The following is a 16,774-nucleotide window of genomic DNA, read 5'->3' on the forward strand; positions in this document are numbered from 1 at the left end:
ACAAGCACTCTAATAGTGCATATATGATCAACAACCTTTAAGCACTCTTCTTGATAGAATCTTGATGTATAAACCCAAAGTTGATCCTTGATTCTTCAAGATGGTTCTTGGACGCTCCTGTAATCAAAACTCAACCAAAATGTTAGTTATGAAATTGAATGTTCAAAGATTAGTTTGAAACAACATGCAAGACAACTATTTGTAGGATTTTCAAAATCTTGACCATTTTAATCGATTACGCTATTAATGTAATCAACTACGTTTTTCCTGCTAGTTTAGCAGTTTCTGACAGCATTTCGAAATACGACCTTTAACTGATTATATGGCGCATGCAATCGATTAAACAATTCTTAACAACCAAAAATAAATGCAATATGACTGTTATAACTGTATTGACTTGAAAGAAATTGAATTCATCATATGAAAATGACTTAACCGATTATACAACTTATGTAATCGGTTATATCCAACACTTAAGCAAAATTTCAATTTCAAACTTCTTAGATTTGAGTCTTTTCAAATCTGATTATACAACTTATGTAATCGGTTATGTCCAACACTTAAGCAAAATTTCAATTTCAAACTTCTTTTAAATCTGATTTTCACTCTTTTGAAAACAAGTAATTAGATTTTCACTGTTTTGAAAACATGTATTGGCTAACTTTCTTACTTAATCAGTTATACAGACTGTATACCAGCTTATGTTAGAACAATTTGCCTCCAATAAAACATACAAGAAATCTGAAACAATTTAACAGATTACATGAATTGCTAAACAGATTAAATTACACTGGAAATACATTTTCAATCTATTTAAACATGTAAACCTTTTTCCAATTATTAGTACATGTATCAAGCACACACATCAATAATATCAAATATTTGTTTTTCCATTTTGTGCAGGATAACTATAAAACAGATCCATAATGTCCATCAACAAAAATGTCCATTATACAATGTTCATCATCATGTACATCATAAAAAACAACATATTCAAAGATTCATTCTTAAACAATGAATATGCATATATAAATATAATCACAGATATAATCACAATGAATATGCATAACATATAGTTCAAGCACAAGCAAATATATAAACAACAATTTTGCTTAATGTGTGCAAGAAACTATAAAAACACATATGGAATATATGGGTTTAGCTTTCGCATAGCTCCCCCTACCAACAAACACTAATATTGATAGAGTACACCAGATTTGCAGATTTGATCAGCAATGTGTAAGCACAATGTTCTTGCAAGAATCTTTTTAATTTTCCTTCCAAATGAGTGAACTTGATTGTCAAAGAATTCTAGGATGCTCCTGCAATTAATTCTCAACACACAACTTAATTATGAAAGTGTAAGATCATCAAATCATTGTTGAGATAGAGAACAATGCGTGTATATATAGATTTTCAAACTCTGACGCTGTTTAATCGATTAAGCACATAATGTAATATGTTAAGCTTTTCCTTTTGCTTTAACAGTTTTACATATGTATCAGATTTAATAGATTAAAAACGCACGCAATCAATTATACAAATCATACAAGCACACAATATTCAAAATATGACCGTTGTTTACAGTTATGAGTTTTCAAGAAAATGATTTTCACAAGTAACACATTCTAACCGATTAGGAAAATAATGTAATCGGTTAAGTTTCATACTTAAGCAAATTTGAAAACATTTTCCATTCTAAAACACTTTAATGCAGTAAACAAACATGTACTGGCATAGAAACATGTTTTAATCGATTATACAATTAATGTAATCAGTTAAAACATAGTTGTTTTGCCCTTGTTATCCATATGCTGAAATATGATGAAATATAACAGATTATGTAAAAATGTAATCGATTATTTCATACAGATATGCAATGTGCAATGTGTTTCAATCAATGATTCATTTCCAATCAATGAATGCATAGAACAATCATTTCAAGCACAAACATAGACATAATCAAGCAATTGTTTTTCCATTTGTTGTGTAAGAAACTATAAAACATTTCTTTTGTTCATCATTAAAAACATGTATGTAAGATGGGTTCAACTATACACACGTCTCCTTATCAACACTATTAAACAGAGTCAGACCAATGAAACAATGCATAAATAAAAAGATCTAACAAAATTCATTGTGACAACACAAAATTATAAAGGATTAACTTAGCTCTCTGATGAACTTTGAACCTGAGCTTTGAATACCACATAATGACTCCAACAAGGGTGCTTGGAAAATCCAGCATAAGCAAAGAGCTCGAATGAAGGTAACTGAGCTTGAAAACAAGCTCATGATGTAGGAGGTTAGATGAAAGGTCTGTAATGAGTGGTGGAGAGAATCCAGCTCAGGCGGCCTTCCACTTGAGGAAGGAAGTTGGAGATGAAGGAGAATGAGAATTTAAAAGGTGATTCAAGAGCAAAGTAGGTGTTGGAATGATTTCTTCGGCATAACACTAATTGCATAAAAAATGCTTACATAAGTGTGGAGAAGGTGGATTTATAGGTACATTCCAACCTTCCCACGATGATAACAATGAAGGCTGATCATCAACAACTTATCATGGATCACCAGAAACATATACAACACGTGTATAAAGTGTAAAAGGTTCTGAAACTCAAGCTATTATGTGTTGCACTCGCTATTGGCATGAGGAGCATGACGCGCGCACTGAGTGTGGAAGATCTTGGCTGAGCGCAACTCAATCCGGAAGACAAATTACTCCTTGCTCCAAAGGAAGTAGTTCTTCAATGTTGCTTGCTTGGAAGTGGCTTCTAGGTCCTCTTGAAGTCTCCTAAGCATTCATTATTACAAAGTAGTCAAATCAAAGAAAACCTATAAGACATTATTATAGATATCTATATATGACTTATAATAGTAAAAGATACCCAAGATCCTGCATGACTATGAGATATTACACTAAACCAAGAGTGTAATAGGTTTTTACTAAAAGAAAAAACCGAACGCAAACGTCCTACTTTATGCCTCAACTCCAGGTTTTTCTAGCACCTGCTCACCAGAGACATTCTCCCTAAGCTCACACCATTAAGGTGATCATTGCAAAAGAGAAAACAAGCACACACAAATAGAAAAAGACAAAAGGGTAAACTAAAGTACCAAATGAGCATTCATATATTTTAAAACCATAATATCACAATTATCGTTTCAATCAAACAATACAGAAATAAGCATATGAACTCTCACATAAAGGAAAACCTAAATATATAAATACTCTCTAGACTTGACCATCCGGATACATGTATAAGTGTCGAACTCTTGGGGGACCTACGCATGTGTATTGAAAGAACATATGACCCAAACTGCCACACAAGGTTAATCTGTCAAACATTTATGGTCAAATTGACCCTAGGATAAGGATCTCCTACTACTCCTAACCATATAACCATCCCTCTCAATATAATGATTGGAGTGCTAGAAAATCCCCCTATTTTGGAGCTTCTACAAAAGTACATTCACAACAATAAGATTTTCCCCATCTAATTCCTTTTACCACATACTTAAACTGAATACACATTCACCATTACCATTCATAGGACATTCATAATTATCAAAAACTATACATAACATCCATTATCATATGTCATGAACATATTTATAAGCATAAACAAATATACATCATATCTGAATAATCAATCTACTCAAACAAGCAATTACACCATTATAACTCATATTGCATTCACAATGTATTACAAATTGTACATATCAACATAATAATCAACTATAAACCAAACAAGAAATTAAAGCCAAGAAAACAACATAAAAGGCTAGAAACAGGGCACCCAACAAGCTACACTACTGGCCTAGTGAAAAGATCTCCTGCCCAACAAATTAAGGCAAAAAGAGGTCCAAACTTGTAGTAGAAAAGTGATGCTCAACGCCCAATTCCACCGCTCAGTGCCCAAAAACAAGAAAGCTCTCTGGTTTCGCAGGGCTTAACACTCAAGAGGGTGCTCAGCAACCTATTTTCCTGATTTGGATGCACCTCAAACCTATCCAAACGACCAAATGACCAAATTGGTATCCAAATAACAACAACATGTTTGTGACTAAAATTGAGTACCAATTGCTTATTTGGTTAGAAACAAGGTACACTAGATCAAACCAACCACTCAAAGTCTCACCACTCAAATTCTACATGCTATAAACCGTATTTTAGTGATCTAAGTGGCTAAACAAGTTACAAATGACTTAAAAATAGACCCCAAAAATTAGTTTCTTCCCAAGCCAACTGTTTTAGATTTTCACCTATCAAAACCCACAAAATAGACAAAAATAGAAACTCTACCTATTGATTACACAAGATGAAATAGTAGATTCCAACCAATTATAACCTTAATACATAATCTCAAGTGATCAAAACAAGTAATAATTAACCATAATTCACAACAATACTCATTCAATACAAATAACACACATATAAATCAATTTCAAGCAATTATACTGCAGCACAACAAAATCTCAAACAAACTCAAATTATTAATCAAACTAAAGCATACAAACTTAGATAATCAAAGCACTAAAACAATAATGTATTTTAAAATGGTAAAATTCGTTATTAATAAGATAAATCCGTGATACTTTTAATTATATAATTCTTTTATTTGTAGGTAAAGAAACCGCGGTAATCTACATAAAACTTGACCACAAATAAAATATAGCTATAGTTAGGATTATCTCTCGGTAAACTTTTGGTTTTGGATAAAACTTTTATTAAACAATTTTTTTACAATTTTGCATTTTAATTAATTAAATCATTTTCTAATTATGCCTTGAATAAATACAGTTAAACAGAAACAAAGTACAATGATATGTAGAATTAAAAAAATAAATAAAAATACATGTTTTCTAATATATAAAGACCAAGAAGAAGCAAAATTAGAGAAAGTTGATTACGAAAAATTGTGGTAAATTTGTTTCGGCTATATTTACCCATCCATTTGATGAAATGTGAATTAGCATCATAAAATAACTTCCAAAAGTTGAGTCCATACATAGCATAATAGGTGGAGTGCCATTTTGACTTTTCGTTTATTTATAAATAATAAAAGATATATTAATTAAGAATATTTGGATATTCCAATCCTTTAAAAAAAAAGTTAAAAATGAAAGAGTAAAAACACTCCAAAAGCACACATATAGAGGCTTATAACTGAATTATTCTTGCGTCGTGCACATACAAAAGATAAACTAAGATAGAGAGTTTAAGAGAGAAACATGGACATGCCTCCAACCATGATTTGCATAAAAGTAGATTCAGTTAAGACCAAAGATATTCTAAAACACACATAAAATAAACAAGGTATATCAGGGTGTACATGCTTGGTGGCACCTCCTCTTGTAATAGTCTACTACGTAAAATAAACATATTCAGAATACATATACATATATGGTAGTGGCACCTCCTCTTTAGGTTTGGGGATGAAATCCTACTTCTAGACAAGTTTTTGTGTGAAAATAAAAAACGATGTGGGACTTTCATTTAGTAAACATTTCACCAACTAATTACCTTATCTTATCAGTTATTTCTTTGGGACTCATCACAAACATTCTTAATTTATAGAATTTTCCATTTCTTGTGCCCAAATCAGCATACATCAACACATGTAAATATTATACAGAAGTAGAAAAATTTGAGATCCTTAGTCTCAAGTTCGTTTGATAACAGTAAGTAAACTTCCGATTGTCCTTTTCTGATTTACACTTTCATAAAGGATTGAGTTTAGCATATAATCCATTAAGCTTCTTCCTCCCTTTTGGCACGTTACATTTCCATTTTAGTATATTATATTAAGAATTATCTTATGTAATAAAAAAATATTAATGTAATATAATTATAATAATAGCAATTTATAATTACATAATTTAACTATCTTTCGTGTTTTATTCCAAAGCAAACTATATTTAATTTTTTTGTTACATTTTTCTTTTATTTATAGGATAGTGATGTTATTAGACTTAGGGGCAAAAGTGAGAATACACTAGTCCAAATATCTTTGATGATAAGTGTAAGACACTCACGTGACAAGAGAGAGAAAGTGGAAACCGAGAGTTTGAGAGAGAGACGCTTTGCTAGGGTTTCCCTCTTCCACCAGCAACAGCCAGCGATGGCCACAGCCACCACACACCGGAGCACACAGAGAATGTGACAGAGAGCAAAAGAAGGCACTCAAGGTACTGAATAACTTCTCAAATTTTTTTATTAGCTATTAAAGTATGTGATTACAACATTATATACATGAAATGAATTGGATGTAACTGAAACTGAAATGTTTGTTGTTTATTCTAACACTCCTCCTAAACAAAAACATGATTTTCGAAGAAACCCCTTTTTTTCATCGATTGAATCGGCGAAAACTCCATCTCCTTTGATCCTGAGCTTTTTCCACCGATTAAAACCGGTGAAAACACTTCCTTTATGCTTAGAACAGTTTTTCACCGATTAAAATGGTGAAAACACCTTCCTCCAAGCTCATCTTCACTTGGTGATGAAAACCCTAGGTTTTTGAAATCCCTTCCAGTCGATCTTCACCAATCTCTACTCTTCGCACTCCGATCTGCTTTCTAAGAATTAGAAATCGTTCACCTTTAAGCGCCTTAGTGAGTATATCTGCAATTTGGTCTTCAGATTTGCAGTATATCACTTCGAGCTTTCCTTTGCTGACTTGTTCCCTGATGTAATGGAACTAGGTCTCAATGTGTTTACTTCTCCCCTGTGACGTTGGATGTTTAGCTAGGTCTATGGCTAACTTGTTGTCTACAAGCAGTCTGACCTTTCCCGCTAACTCTATATTCAACTCTTTCATCAAAGAACACAACCAAGCTGCCTGGCAAGTGGCTTCACAGGCAGCAATGTATTCTGCCTCACAGGATGAAAGAGCCACTACTGGTTCTTTTGTAGAGCTTCATGAGATTGGTGCTCCACCCAGAAAGAACATGTACCCAGTAGTACTCTTCCTATCACCCTTATCTCCACATCAATCTGAGTCTGAGTAGGCATTGATTCGTACCTCTCCTTCTGGTTCTCCTTGTGGCAACAATAATCCAAGGTTGTATGTACCTTTTAAGTATCTCAGGATTCGTTTAACAACATTCAAGTGCGAAATTCTTGGATTCTTCATAAACCTGCTAATCAAACCTACATTGCAGCTGATGTCTGGCCTAGTATTACATAGATACCTTAGGCTTCCAACCATCTTCCTGTATTCAGTAGGATCAACAACTTCTTCTTCAGGGTCTTTTTCAAGCTTCAAATTCATCTCTGCTGGAGTGTTTGCAGAGTTGCAATGAAGCATGTCAAACTTAGTTAACATGTCTAATGCATATCTGGACTGATGCATCAATATTCCACCATCAGTTTTGGTAAATTCTATTCCAAGGAAGTAACTTAATCGCCCCAAATCACTTATTTCAAATTCCTGTAACATTTGAACCTTGAGATCAATGATTTTCTCCTCACTACTTCTTGTGATTAGCAGATCATCCACATACAAACACACTATCAGCTTCTCTTCTCTCCCATTACGCTGACAGCCCTGAACATACACTCCATGTTCAGAAGCACACTTCTCAAACCCAATACTGCTCATAAACCCATCTATTCTCTGATTCCAGGCCTTTGGAGCCTGTTTGAGCCCATATAGAGCCTTCTTCAATCTGTACACTTTGTCTGGATGTCTCTTATCTTCAAATCCCTGAGGGTGAACAACATAAACTTCCTCTTCAAGGTTGTCATTCAAGAATGCATACTTTACATCTAATTAATGCAAAGTTCAGTTGAACTGTGTTGCCAAGGAGACCACCAATCTAATTGTCTCTATTCTGGCCACAGGTGCTGATAATGCTAATTCTTACCATTATCTAAGCATCATTTTAGTAGCAAAATCAACTCTTCTCTAGCTTATTACTTGCTTAAATCCTCTCTTTTATTTAGTTTTGAGCTACATTACGTAAATAATACTCTAATCCCTCTTTTTTCTTTATCTATTTCGATGTTAGGAAGATCCTCCATTACATTGAAGAGCCTCGGTGATCCAGGAAGTCATTGATTTAAATGTCATTTTCGCTTAAGCGAGAATAATTTAGCTTAAGCAAGAATAACTATCTTCTCCAATAAGTTTATTCTCGCTTAAGCGAGAATAATTTAGCTTAAGCGAGAATTTGGGCAGTATATATACTCACGAGGCAGAAAGAAAAAAGGGTATTTGGTTATTTGGAGGCGCGATTTCATGTCTGGAGCTCATGGTGGGCGCGAGGAGCTTGTGCGAACATCTCCTCCTCTTCCTTTGGGTCACCTTCTTCTTCTAACTTCCATGTTTGTAAGCTTTAGGGTTCTCCGATTCATCTTGTTAGGGTTAGATGTAGCCTATGAACTCTTGTGTAATGAATGATTGTTTTGTATTTATAAATTCCTTTTTTATCTATTACTAGTATTCTTGTTTCTGATCTTAAAGCTTGCATGTAATGGGGACATTCATGACTTGATTTTGGGGTTTCATTGAGCTAGGGATGGGATATGAAATCTTGAACTGAAACAAGAGTCCTTGTGGGTCATTGAGCCAGGGGTGGGATATGATTCACATGTTGTCTTAGATCCTAGTTCTTAATGCGGGTTTGCTTGTTAGATTGTCCAAGGGATTGGAGTTTGATAAGGAAAACCTAGGCTCTTTCACCTAAGGGATTAGGGCTAGAGTGTTTTAGTGGATTGACTTTAGTAAATTGATAGAGAGGAGATGAAATTGGTTATATATAAGAGTGCATTGGTGAAAACTAACCTTAACAATGTCCTTTCATACCATTTCTAGTCTTTTCCATTTCCAAGTGCCTTCAATACCAAAGTCCAACCTTGTAATTACTTGTGAATTTATCTTTTTGCACATATTATTAAATGATGAGTTGTTCTTGAGTCTAGATGAGTTGTTAATCGCACAATTTTCTAGTATTACGAGTCTCTTGGGAAAACGATACCTGGTCTTACCACGATTTATTACTTGAACAATTTGGTACACTTGCCAAAGAGATTAACAGGTGCAAACACCTCTCCATAGTCTATTCCAGCCTGCTGTAAGAACCCTTTAGCCACCAATCTGGCCTTGTATCTAATCACCACACCTTGTGGATTTATTTTAGACTTATAAATCCATTTAAGTGCTATTGGCTTCTTGTTGGGAGGTAACTCTGTCAATTCCCAGGTCTGATTCTTCACTATAGAATCTAGTTCTTCTTACATAGCCTTGTACCACCTTTTATCCCTTATTGCTTGATCAAACTCCACTGGTTCAACTTCTGCTATTAAGGCATAGTGAACAAAATTACCTTCTGATGAAATGGTTGCATCATAGGCTAGATCATAATCTCTCAGGTGTGTTGGCAGCTGAGTGATTCTAGATGATCTTCTAATTCTCTCCTCCCTCTTGCATGCATCTGCCTCCACTGTTGGATCCTCCAACACAATGGTTGGTCCTTCTTTTTCACTTGAATCCCACTACCACATTCCAGCTTCATCAACTACTACATCTCTGCTGATAGAAGCTTCCCAGGTTGTAGGAGCATACAACTTATATCCCCCTGTAGCATGATAGCCCACCAGAATCAATGAAACCCCTTTATCATCTAGTTTCTTCCTCAATTGATCAGGTACGTGTCTGTAGCATAGAGAACCAAAAATTTTCAGATATTTGACATCTGGTTTCACTCCTGTCCAGGCCTCCTTCGGTGTTATACCATCCAGTCTCTTTGTTGGAGATAGATTCAGGATGTAGGTGGCTATCAGCACAACCTCACCCCATAGAAAACTAGGCATCCCTTTACTCTTCAGCATGCGCCTAACCATATTCAATATGGTTCTATTCTTTCTCTCTGCTGCCCCATTGTGTTGTAGTGTGTAAGGAGGGGTGACTTCATGAACTATTCCCTCTCTTTCACAGTAGTATTTGAAATCAGTGGAGGTATACTCTCCTCCTCCATCTGTTCTCAAGACTTTCAGCTTCTTCTTTCTTTCCCTTTCAACAACATTTTTAAATTTCTGAAACATATGTAACACCTCCCCCTTTCTTTTTAACAAATATACCCAACATTTTCCAGTCCAATCATCAATGAACAATAAGAAATACCTGCTGCTTCCAAGTGTTTCAACTTGTATAGGACCACACACATCTGAATAGATCACCTCAAGCTTCCTTGCAGATTTCTGTCGTAGAAATTTTTGAAAAACACCCCTAGTCTGTTTGCATTGAACACACTCCTTGCACACTGTTTCTGGAATGTTCATCTTTGGTAAGCCAATTACCATACTCTTCTGGCTTAATTGGGAGAGATCTTTAAAGTTTTGGTGCCCAAATCTGAGGTGCCACAACCATTCTTCTTTACCCTATGTTGTAGTAAAACACTATTAAATGAATGGACTTAGTTTATGGATGTAATATAATGAAACAGAGCCTGTTTAAGGTTTCCTATGAAATGAGGAATGAAAGGGAGCTGCTGTGAAGCAATTTAGCGAGTTATGAAGGAAATTTCGAGTTCCTATTGTTCATGGGTTGAGAATGGAAATTGAACTCTATGACAATAAATTTCTCACTGTTTCTTAGTAGCTTAGTGGTAGACCGGTCCATTATCAACTGAATAGTGTAGGTTCGAATTCTACTTGGGTAGATTTAATTGATTCTGAAATTTGTAATTAGAAATGAAATGGTTTCCTTTGACCGTTAAGAAGAGTAGATAATTTCTTTCCCTTGTCTTTGTTTCTATTGTTTCTATTGATAACTGATGGAGGAACGAATTGGTTGATTCGGGCGGAGGAACAAATCAACTAAGCTTACCTCTTACTTGGACCATAGAAACACCCAGCAATGGAAGAGGTGCTTCGGCAATGCAGCAGAATGGGTTGAAGATGACTGGAGGAAACAGAAAAGTGTGGAAGCCACTCTGAAGAGGTGTTCGATGGCTAGATTGGAGAAGATGTAATGAGTCGGTGATGAAGATAAGGTTGAAGTAAAAGGAAAGTGGAATGAAACAGTGGTTCGGTGATGGAGAAACTGAAGCAAAATTTCAAACGGTGGTGTTCTGTGAATTGGGAAGTGAAATGGAGGCAGAGATTTGGGTGCTGAAATGTGATGCGGATGGGTGGAGATATGCTAGTAATGGAGCCTAGCTAGGGAGAGAGGCTAGAGGAAACTCTCAAGTTCTCTCTCGGTAACCTTCAATAAGAAGAAAGTTCTGGACAGCATCAACAGAAAACAATTCTTCATTCAAATCAAAGGTGAAGTTTACAAGCAATGGAGCAAGCTATTTAAAGGAGAAACAAAGCTCCTGGTTCACGCCTATTTAGCTAACGTTAACTATGATGCAATGAAGCAAGTGCTAGTTGTGCAAGGGTGAATAAACGTGAAGCTCCACGTGGACAATAAGCAATCAACTTGGTGATGAAACGTGAATGGCTACGTGGGCAACAAGCTAGGAGCATGTGGACAACAAGTTTGGTTCAGTTTCAGCCACTGAGCACAAACTCCATTCCACTGACACTAGGCTTCTTTCTTCTTCAACAAAGCTGCTAGAATATGGCTCACATTGGGCTTCCTAGAGTAGCTTGCTAGACAATTGTATAATACATCCAAGTGAAGAATAATCTTGATTCTCCATTCTTGATGTTTCCTTGCTTCTTGATTTATCAAGCTTCTTGGCTAGTTGATCCATGATCTCCTAGCTTTATTAGACCCTACAACACACATATAAAGATATTAAAGAGAATCGTACTAAGACTTAGAGAAAGAAAATTAAGAAAGAGTCTTTAACAGTCCTTCTTCACTTCCCTTTCTTAACCTTAGGTTAAGTTGATACTCCTTTGAATGGAATGCCCTAAATGGGTTTCCATCAATAACTCTCCAATTTTGCACTCTTTTATGTGTCTAGAAGTCTTTGTTAGTGCATTTTAGTTTCTTATTGTTTAGAATTAGGATAATTTTAGGTTTTTTCTTTAATTCTTTAGTTTTGTAGAATTTTAGTTAAAAAAAGGTTTTTAGGTGTATTTTTAGTATTTTAGTAAATAAGTAGGAAATTAAATATTTTTCTAAATTTCTTTTTTTAATAAAAGTATTTTTCTTTATTCTACTTTTCATTTTTCATTGTTAAATTGTCCTTTTTTCTTTAATTGTTGATTGACCCTTGTGCATAATTGAATTAAAAGTTCAGATTGAGCCTTTGTCCATTTGGTTGCTCCTGGTTTTTTGTATTGAGCTTATTGGGCTATATTTGAGGGCTGATGCTTAATTGGGCCAAATTGAAATAGGCTGCACCTAATCAGTAGAAGAGTGTTTCTCCCTACACCACCACATGTTTCTTCCTACACCATCACATTCCCCAAATACCCCTCAGTAAAAACTACCGTGGTTGAACGCCTCAACGAAAATGTGAGTTCTGTTGGGCTTTCAACGGATGTCCATATCCATCAACGGATATCGATATCCGTCGTAGGCCCAACGGATCCCCATTTTCGTTGACACCTTCAACCAATTTTTATTTTACTTTTTTAATAAATAATTTTTTTTAAAAAATATTAAATCAATTAAGTAAAAATATATTCTAAACATTATATAAGATAAATAAATCTAAGAAAAAAATTTAATAAACGGAAAAAAAATCAATACAGAAGGCCAACGGATATGGGGGATCTGTTTCCCATTTGATAGATACCCATATTCATCGACAGATATTCAATATCCATTCAAGGCCTTCAATAATCTCTTCTCCTATTTTCTTCACAAATAATTTTTTTTATAAATATATTCTAAATATAATATAAGATAAATAAATCTAAGAAAAAAACTAAAAAAAGAAAAAATAAATAAAAAAACTCAATACAGAAGGCCAACGAATATGGGAGATTCATTTCCCCTTCAACGAATACCCATATCCATCGACGGATATCCAATATCTGTTCATGGCCTTCAACAATCTCTTCTCCTATTTTCTTCACAGAACACGTCTAGATACAACAAACCAAACAAACAAAAATTTAATAACATGTTCGCACAACACCAATTAAATGCATGTAAAGTATTAAAGGAGAAGAAGAAACCAACCTGATCTCCAGCCATGAAACAGAGCATGAAAGCTTTAAATGACTACACCCCTTCGCAAATGAATAAGCCACATTCTCAATGAACACGTGTCTCACCTCTCAATGGATAGAAGCACCAAAAAGTAGAAAATAAATTACAAGAGAAGAGGAAAGGAACAAGGAAGGTAAAGAAAGAATGTGGTGTGGGGGTGGATGAGTGAAAGAGAGAATGTTGAATGTGGTGAGGGGGTGGAGGAGTGAAAGAGAGAATATTGATCTGTGGTGGAGTGGGGGTGCAGCTGAAGAGTAAAAGGGGGAAATTAAAAGAGAATTAGGGTTTACAAAAAAAAAACTTAAAAGTTTAATGGTAAAAGTAAAAATTATTTACCTAAGGGTATTTTTGGAAAATAAAAAAATTGGGGTGGTGCAAGGAGAAAAGTGTGGTGGTGCAGGGGGAAGCACTCTCAGTAGAAGCAATTCGAGTTGCACTGGATTTTAGGCTACTGCATGGGCCGAGCTTTATTGGAACGACATTGTTTTGGTAAGTGGTAGTTGCTGCCCTAGGAGTTGGCTCGAGCAAAAGAAAGAAGTTCTCCAAATGTAAATCACCCTCGACCGAGGGTTTGAAAGGGTTTCCAGAGAACGTGAGAGAAAGAGGCTCCACGACCCAAAGACTGTTGACCCAGAAGATTGAATATGTTGCTTTTATATTTCTTGTATTAATCTTGCTCATTTTCTTGCATTGTTACGAGTTGATGAAATGTTTAAGTGTTCATTTTGAATGAAAGTAGTTTAGGTTATGCTTTAAAATTTGGTTTCAATGGTTAGAATTAGGTACTACTTCTTGATTCTGTTTAATATGGTTTACCTTTTAAATTTAGAATTGTATTAGAGTTTTAGAATATGTCTAGTTTTATTGAGAATAGGTTTCTATTTTGTATCTTGGATAGAAACACTAATTTGAGTTGGATTCACTTTGGTTTGGAGAATTGAGTGGAGATCATTGATTTCAAGTTCTGAAAATGAACCTAAAAACCCCAAAATGGGCCTATTTTCTTAGGATGTCTTCCTGAAGTGTGATCAAACACTCTTTCCACTAATCCTTTATGAATTTGGTTCTAATTTCTATTTTAACCAATGATTCTTTTGTTGTTCCTATATTTTGATATTTCTATTGAATAGGTTAGGTTGTTTAGCTTAGATGATTATTTTTTCCTATTATTTCAAATGTGTTTTAAATCAACTCTTGTTTTTGTTTTACATTTTTGTTTTACATGTTCTTTAGCTATTTGATTAATCTAATTAATATTTATGTTTTTAGATTCTATCATGCATGTTTAGTGTCTTTATACATCATTAAATCTACTAGTTATAGTATTAGTTTCTTTTTCTATTTAAGTAGTTTAGATTTCTAATTTCTTTTCTTTTATTTCATTTTATTTTATTTCTTCTTTTAAACAAATTTTAGCTTATTTTCTTTTCCTTTTAAGGTTTCATTTCTTTCATTAAATGACTCCACCTTGTTTAGATAATAAGTAATAAATAAAATAAAGATCTACGCTTAATTCTTTAAACTTAATTTACCCAAGGATTGATACCTTGGTTGCCCCTATGCTACATTAGTGGAGACCAAGTTTGTTTTGTTTTAAGCAATTAAAAACATTTTAACATCTATCTTATCATATCACATTCTATTATGCAATATTTGACAATTACCGTCAATACCTCAGTGTAGGTTCGAGATACTCATTTGTTCGATAGTTCGAAACTATTTAAACCAACTAATTAAAAATTCTTATATATATTGGTACTAGTAGTAGAAAGGGAATCTTTGATGCATTCATCAATTTTTCTGAGAAGCAATTACCAGTAGCAAACATATTAATGATGAGGAACATTATTTTATGCTATGCTAATAATATTTTACTTGCTCTACTATTCCAAACCTGGTTGAGGCTGTTAAGATAAGATTGTCTAAAGAGACTAGATTATCTAGCAACTCAAAGTTTTGAAGTTTAATAAATATATTTAATGAAATATTCTTTAGAAAGAAAGAGCGTCTAAACATGTGATAACAGACAATATTGAATTGTCTAAGTACTTATGCTCAAAAGCGTCTAAAGCACAAACCTAAAAGTCTTATCACAAGAAATCTTGCAAACAACGTCTATCAAGCTACAATTTCAAAGATGATATCTAAGAAGAAAAAGATGAACTAAAAAACATAACGTGTTCTAGATAGAAATGTCTGATTAGTAGGAGAAGCCTACACAAACTTAGTAAGACACCATGCTTAAATTACCTACACACAAAGTGTCTGAATTACTCTTGTAGAATAGTAAGCATGAAAATCCCTTCTAAGGTAGAAACATGTTTTACAAAGATGATTCATGATAAACATCATTTGAACATGTGTAATACTTAAAGATAAGTTCTCAAGCACTAAAATGAACATGTCTATCATTGAGAAAGAAAAAACGCTAAAGCTTAACTCCTTATGTTCAATCAGTATTAATAGAAGAAGATATAAAGAAAATATATCAATAAGAAGTGGTCTCAAACATGTCATCAATGAAAATGTATTATGGAAGAAATAGTCTGATGAAAAACATGCCTAATATTATACCTCAAGATTACTTCTCATTAACAAACATCTAACACTCTATATTTGTCAATATTTGAACGTTGCACTAAACCAAATGCCCTTATTATTGACATGACATACGGTAAAATGTTTTGAACAAGAAATAATGCTTAACGTATATAAACGTTCAAAAACATTAAATGCTCATTAATGATTGCAAAGTGTTATTTTGCTTGTATACTTTGTCCTCGTTTAATTTGTCAAAACTACACAATGGGTTAATCAGAATCAAAGCACACGTTGGATAAAGGCCTTGAGAGAATTACAAAACATTCTAGGAATGTTTCTATTGAAGATTTCTGCTTTGACAAGTCATACAAGCTATGCATTAATGAAAACACTCCTTATTCACTTTTTTATTTTACAAATTTTTTCTTGAAATGTTTCTCATAAAACCTAGTGTTAGCACAAATTTTCTAAAAGATCTTCATAAATCATGTTCTAGATGCTGAATCACGAAACATATTCATGTGTGCTTACTACACTATTTTATTGAATATATATTATTCACAAGCTTTGTGAAACAAGAACGTATAAGTAAACCTATTGATCAAATTATTCATAATACTCATCAGACGCTACATTGTGATAACAATTTTAAAATACTATTCAATCCTCTTCTAATGTTTTCTTATGGTTTAGAAGCCACATAAAAAAATAGGGATTAAAAGGTCAAGGCATACTAAATTGATTTAATAAAACAGTTAGTCCATTCCATTTCTACAAACTAATTACAAGTTCCTTATTAGCTTTGGGTCTACTAGCCTGATCATGATTTTCCTACCCCCAGGAGGAAAAATCCTTCCTTTTTTTGGCTGGTTATGGGCGAGGAAGGATATGAATCCCCGACATCGAGGTGTCAAGCCTTTCTGTCGATGTTAGCTCTTTAGAAAGATCAACCTATTATCTTTAGAGTAACTTTTATCTGTTGTTCGATGACCCTCCCATTCGAAATGGGTGGTTTTACAGTTAAGCTCCCTACTGCCTATACACTTAAGGGCCGATCTTCGTCTAGCATGAGGAAACCTTTACACGTCTCTATTACATTTAGGGAGACC

The 16,774-nt window shown here is 34.1% G+C and overlaps 1 protein-coding gene across 1 annotated transcript; it reads right to left on the minus strand.

The window, feature by feature from the left end:
* Nucleotides 1-6,995: 6,995 nt before the first annotated feature.
* LOC128194777 (uncharacterized) lies at nucleotides 6,996-10,309 on the minus strand. The gene is made up of 4 exons (XM_052870885.1): nucleotides 9,605-10,309; nucleotides 9,246-9,502; nucleotides 9,031-9,116; nucleotides 6,996-7,774 (listed from the first exon to the last, which is right to left on the minus strand). The coding sequence occupies exons 1-4, from the start codon at nucleotides 10,307-10,309 to the stop codon at nucleotides 6,996-6,998; spliced, it is 1,827 nt and encodes a 608-aa protein (XP_052726845.1).
* Between the last annotated feature and the right edge of the window lie 6,465 nt (nucleotides 10,310-16,774).

The sequence above is a fragment of the Vigna angularis genome, chromosome 1, assembly GCF_016808095.1.
Source record: "Vigna angularis cultivar LongXiaoDou No.4 chromosome 1, ASM1680809v1, whole genome shotgun sequence".
NCBI classification, from domain to species: domain Eukaryota; kingdom Viridiplantae; phylum Streptophyta; class Magnoliopsida; order Fabales; family Fabaceae; genus Vigna; species Vigna angularis.

Bases quoted from the DNA above. Each gene is read 5' to 3' on its own strand.
- LOC128194777 (XM_052870885.1), bottom strand. From the start codon at position 10,309: ATGGTAATTGGCTTACCAAAGATGAACATTCCAGAAACAGTGTGCAAG. The intron at 9,503-9,604 runs GTGGGCTATCAT...GGAATGTGGTAG, and splicing joins AAGGGGTTTCATTGATTCTG to TGGGATTCAAGTGAAAAAGA. The intron at 9,117-9,245 runs GTAAGAAGAACT...TGTGGTGATTAG, and splicing joins AAAAGGTGGTACAAGGCTAT to ATACAAGGCCAGATTGGTGG.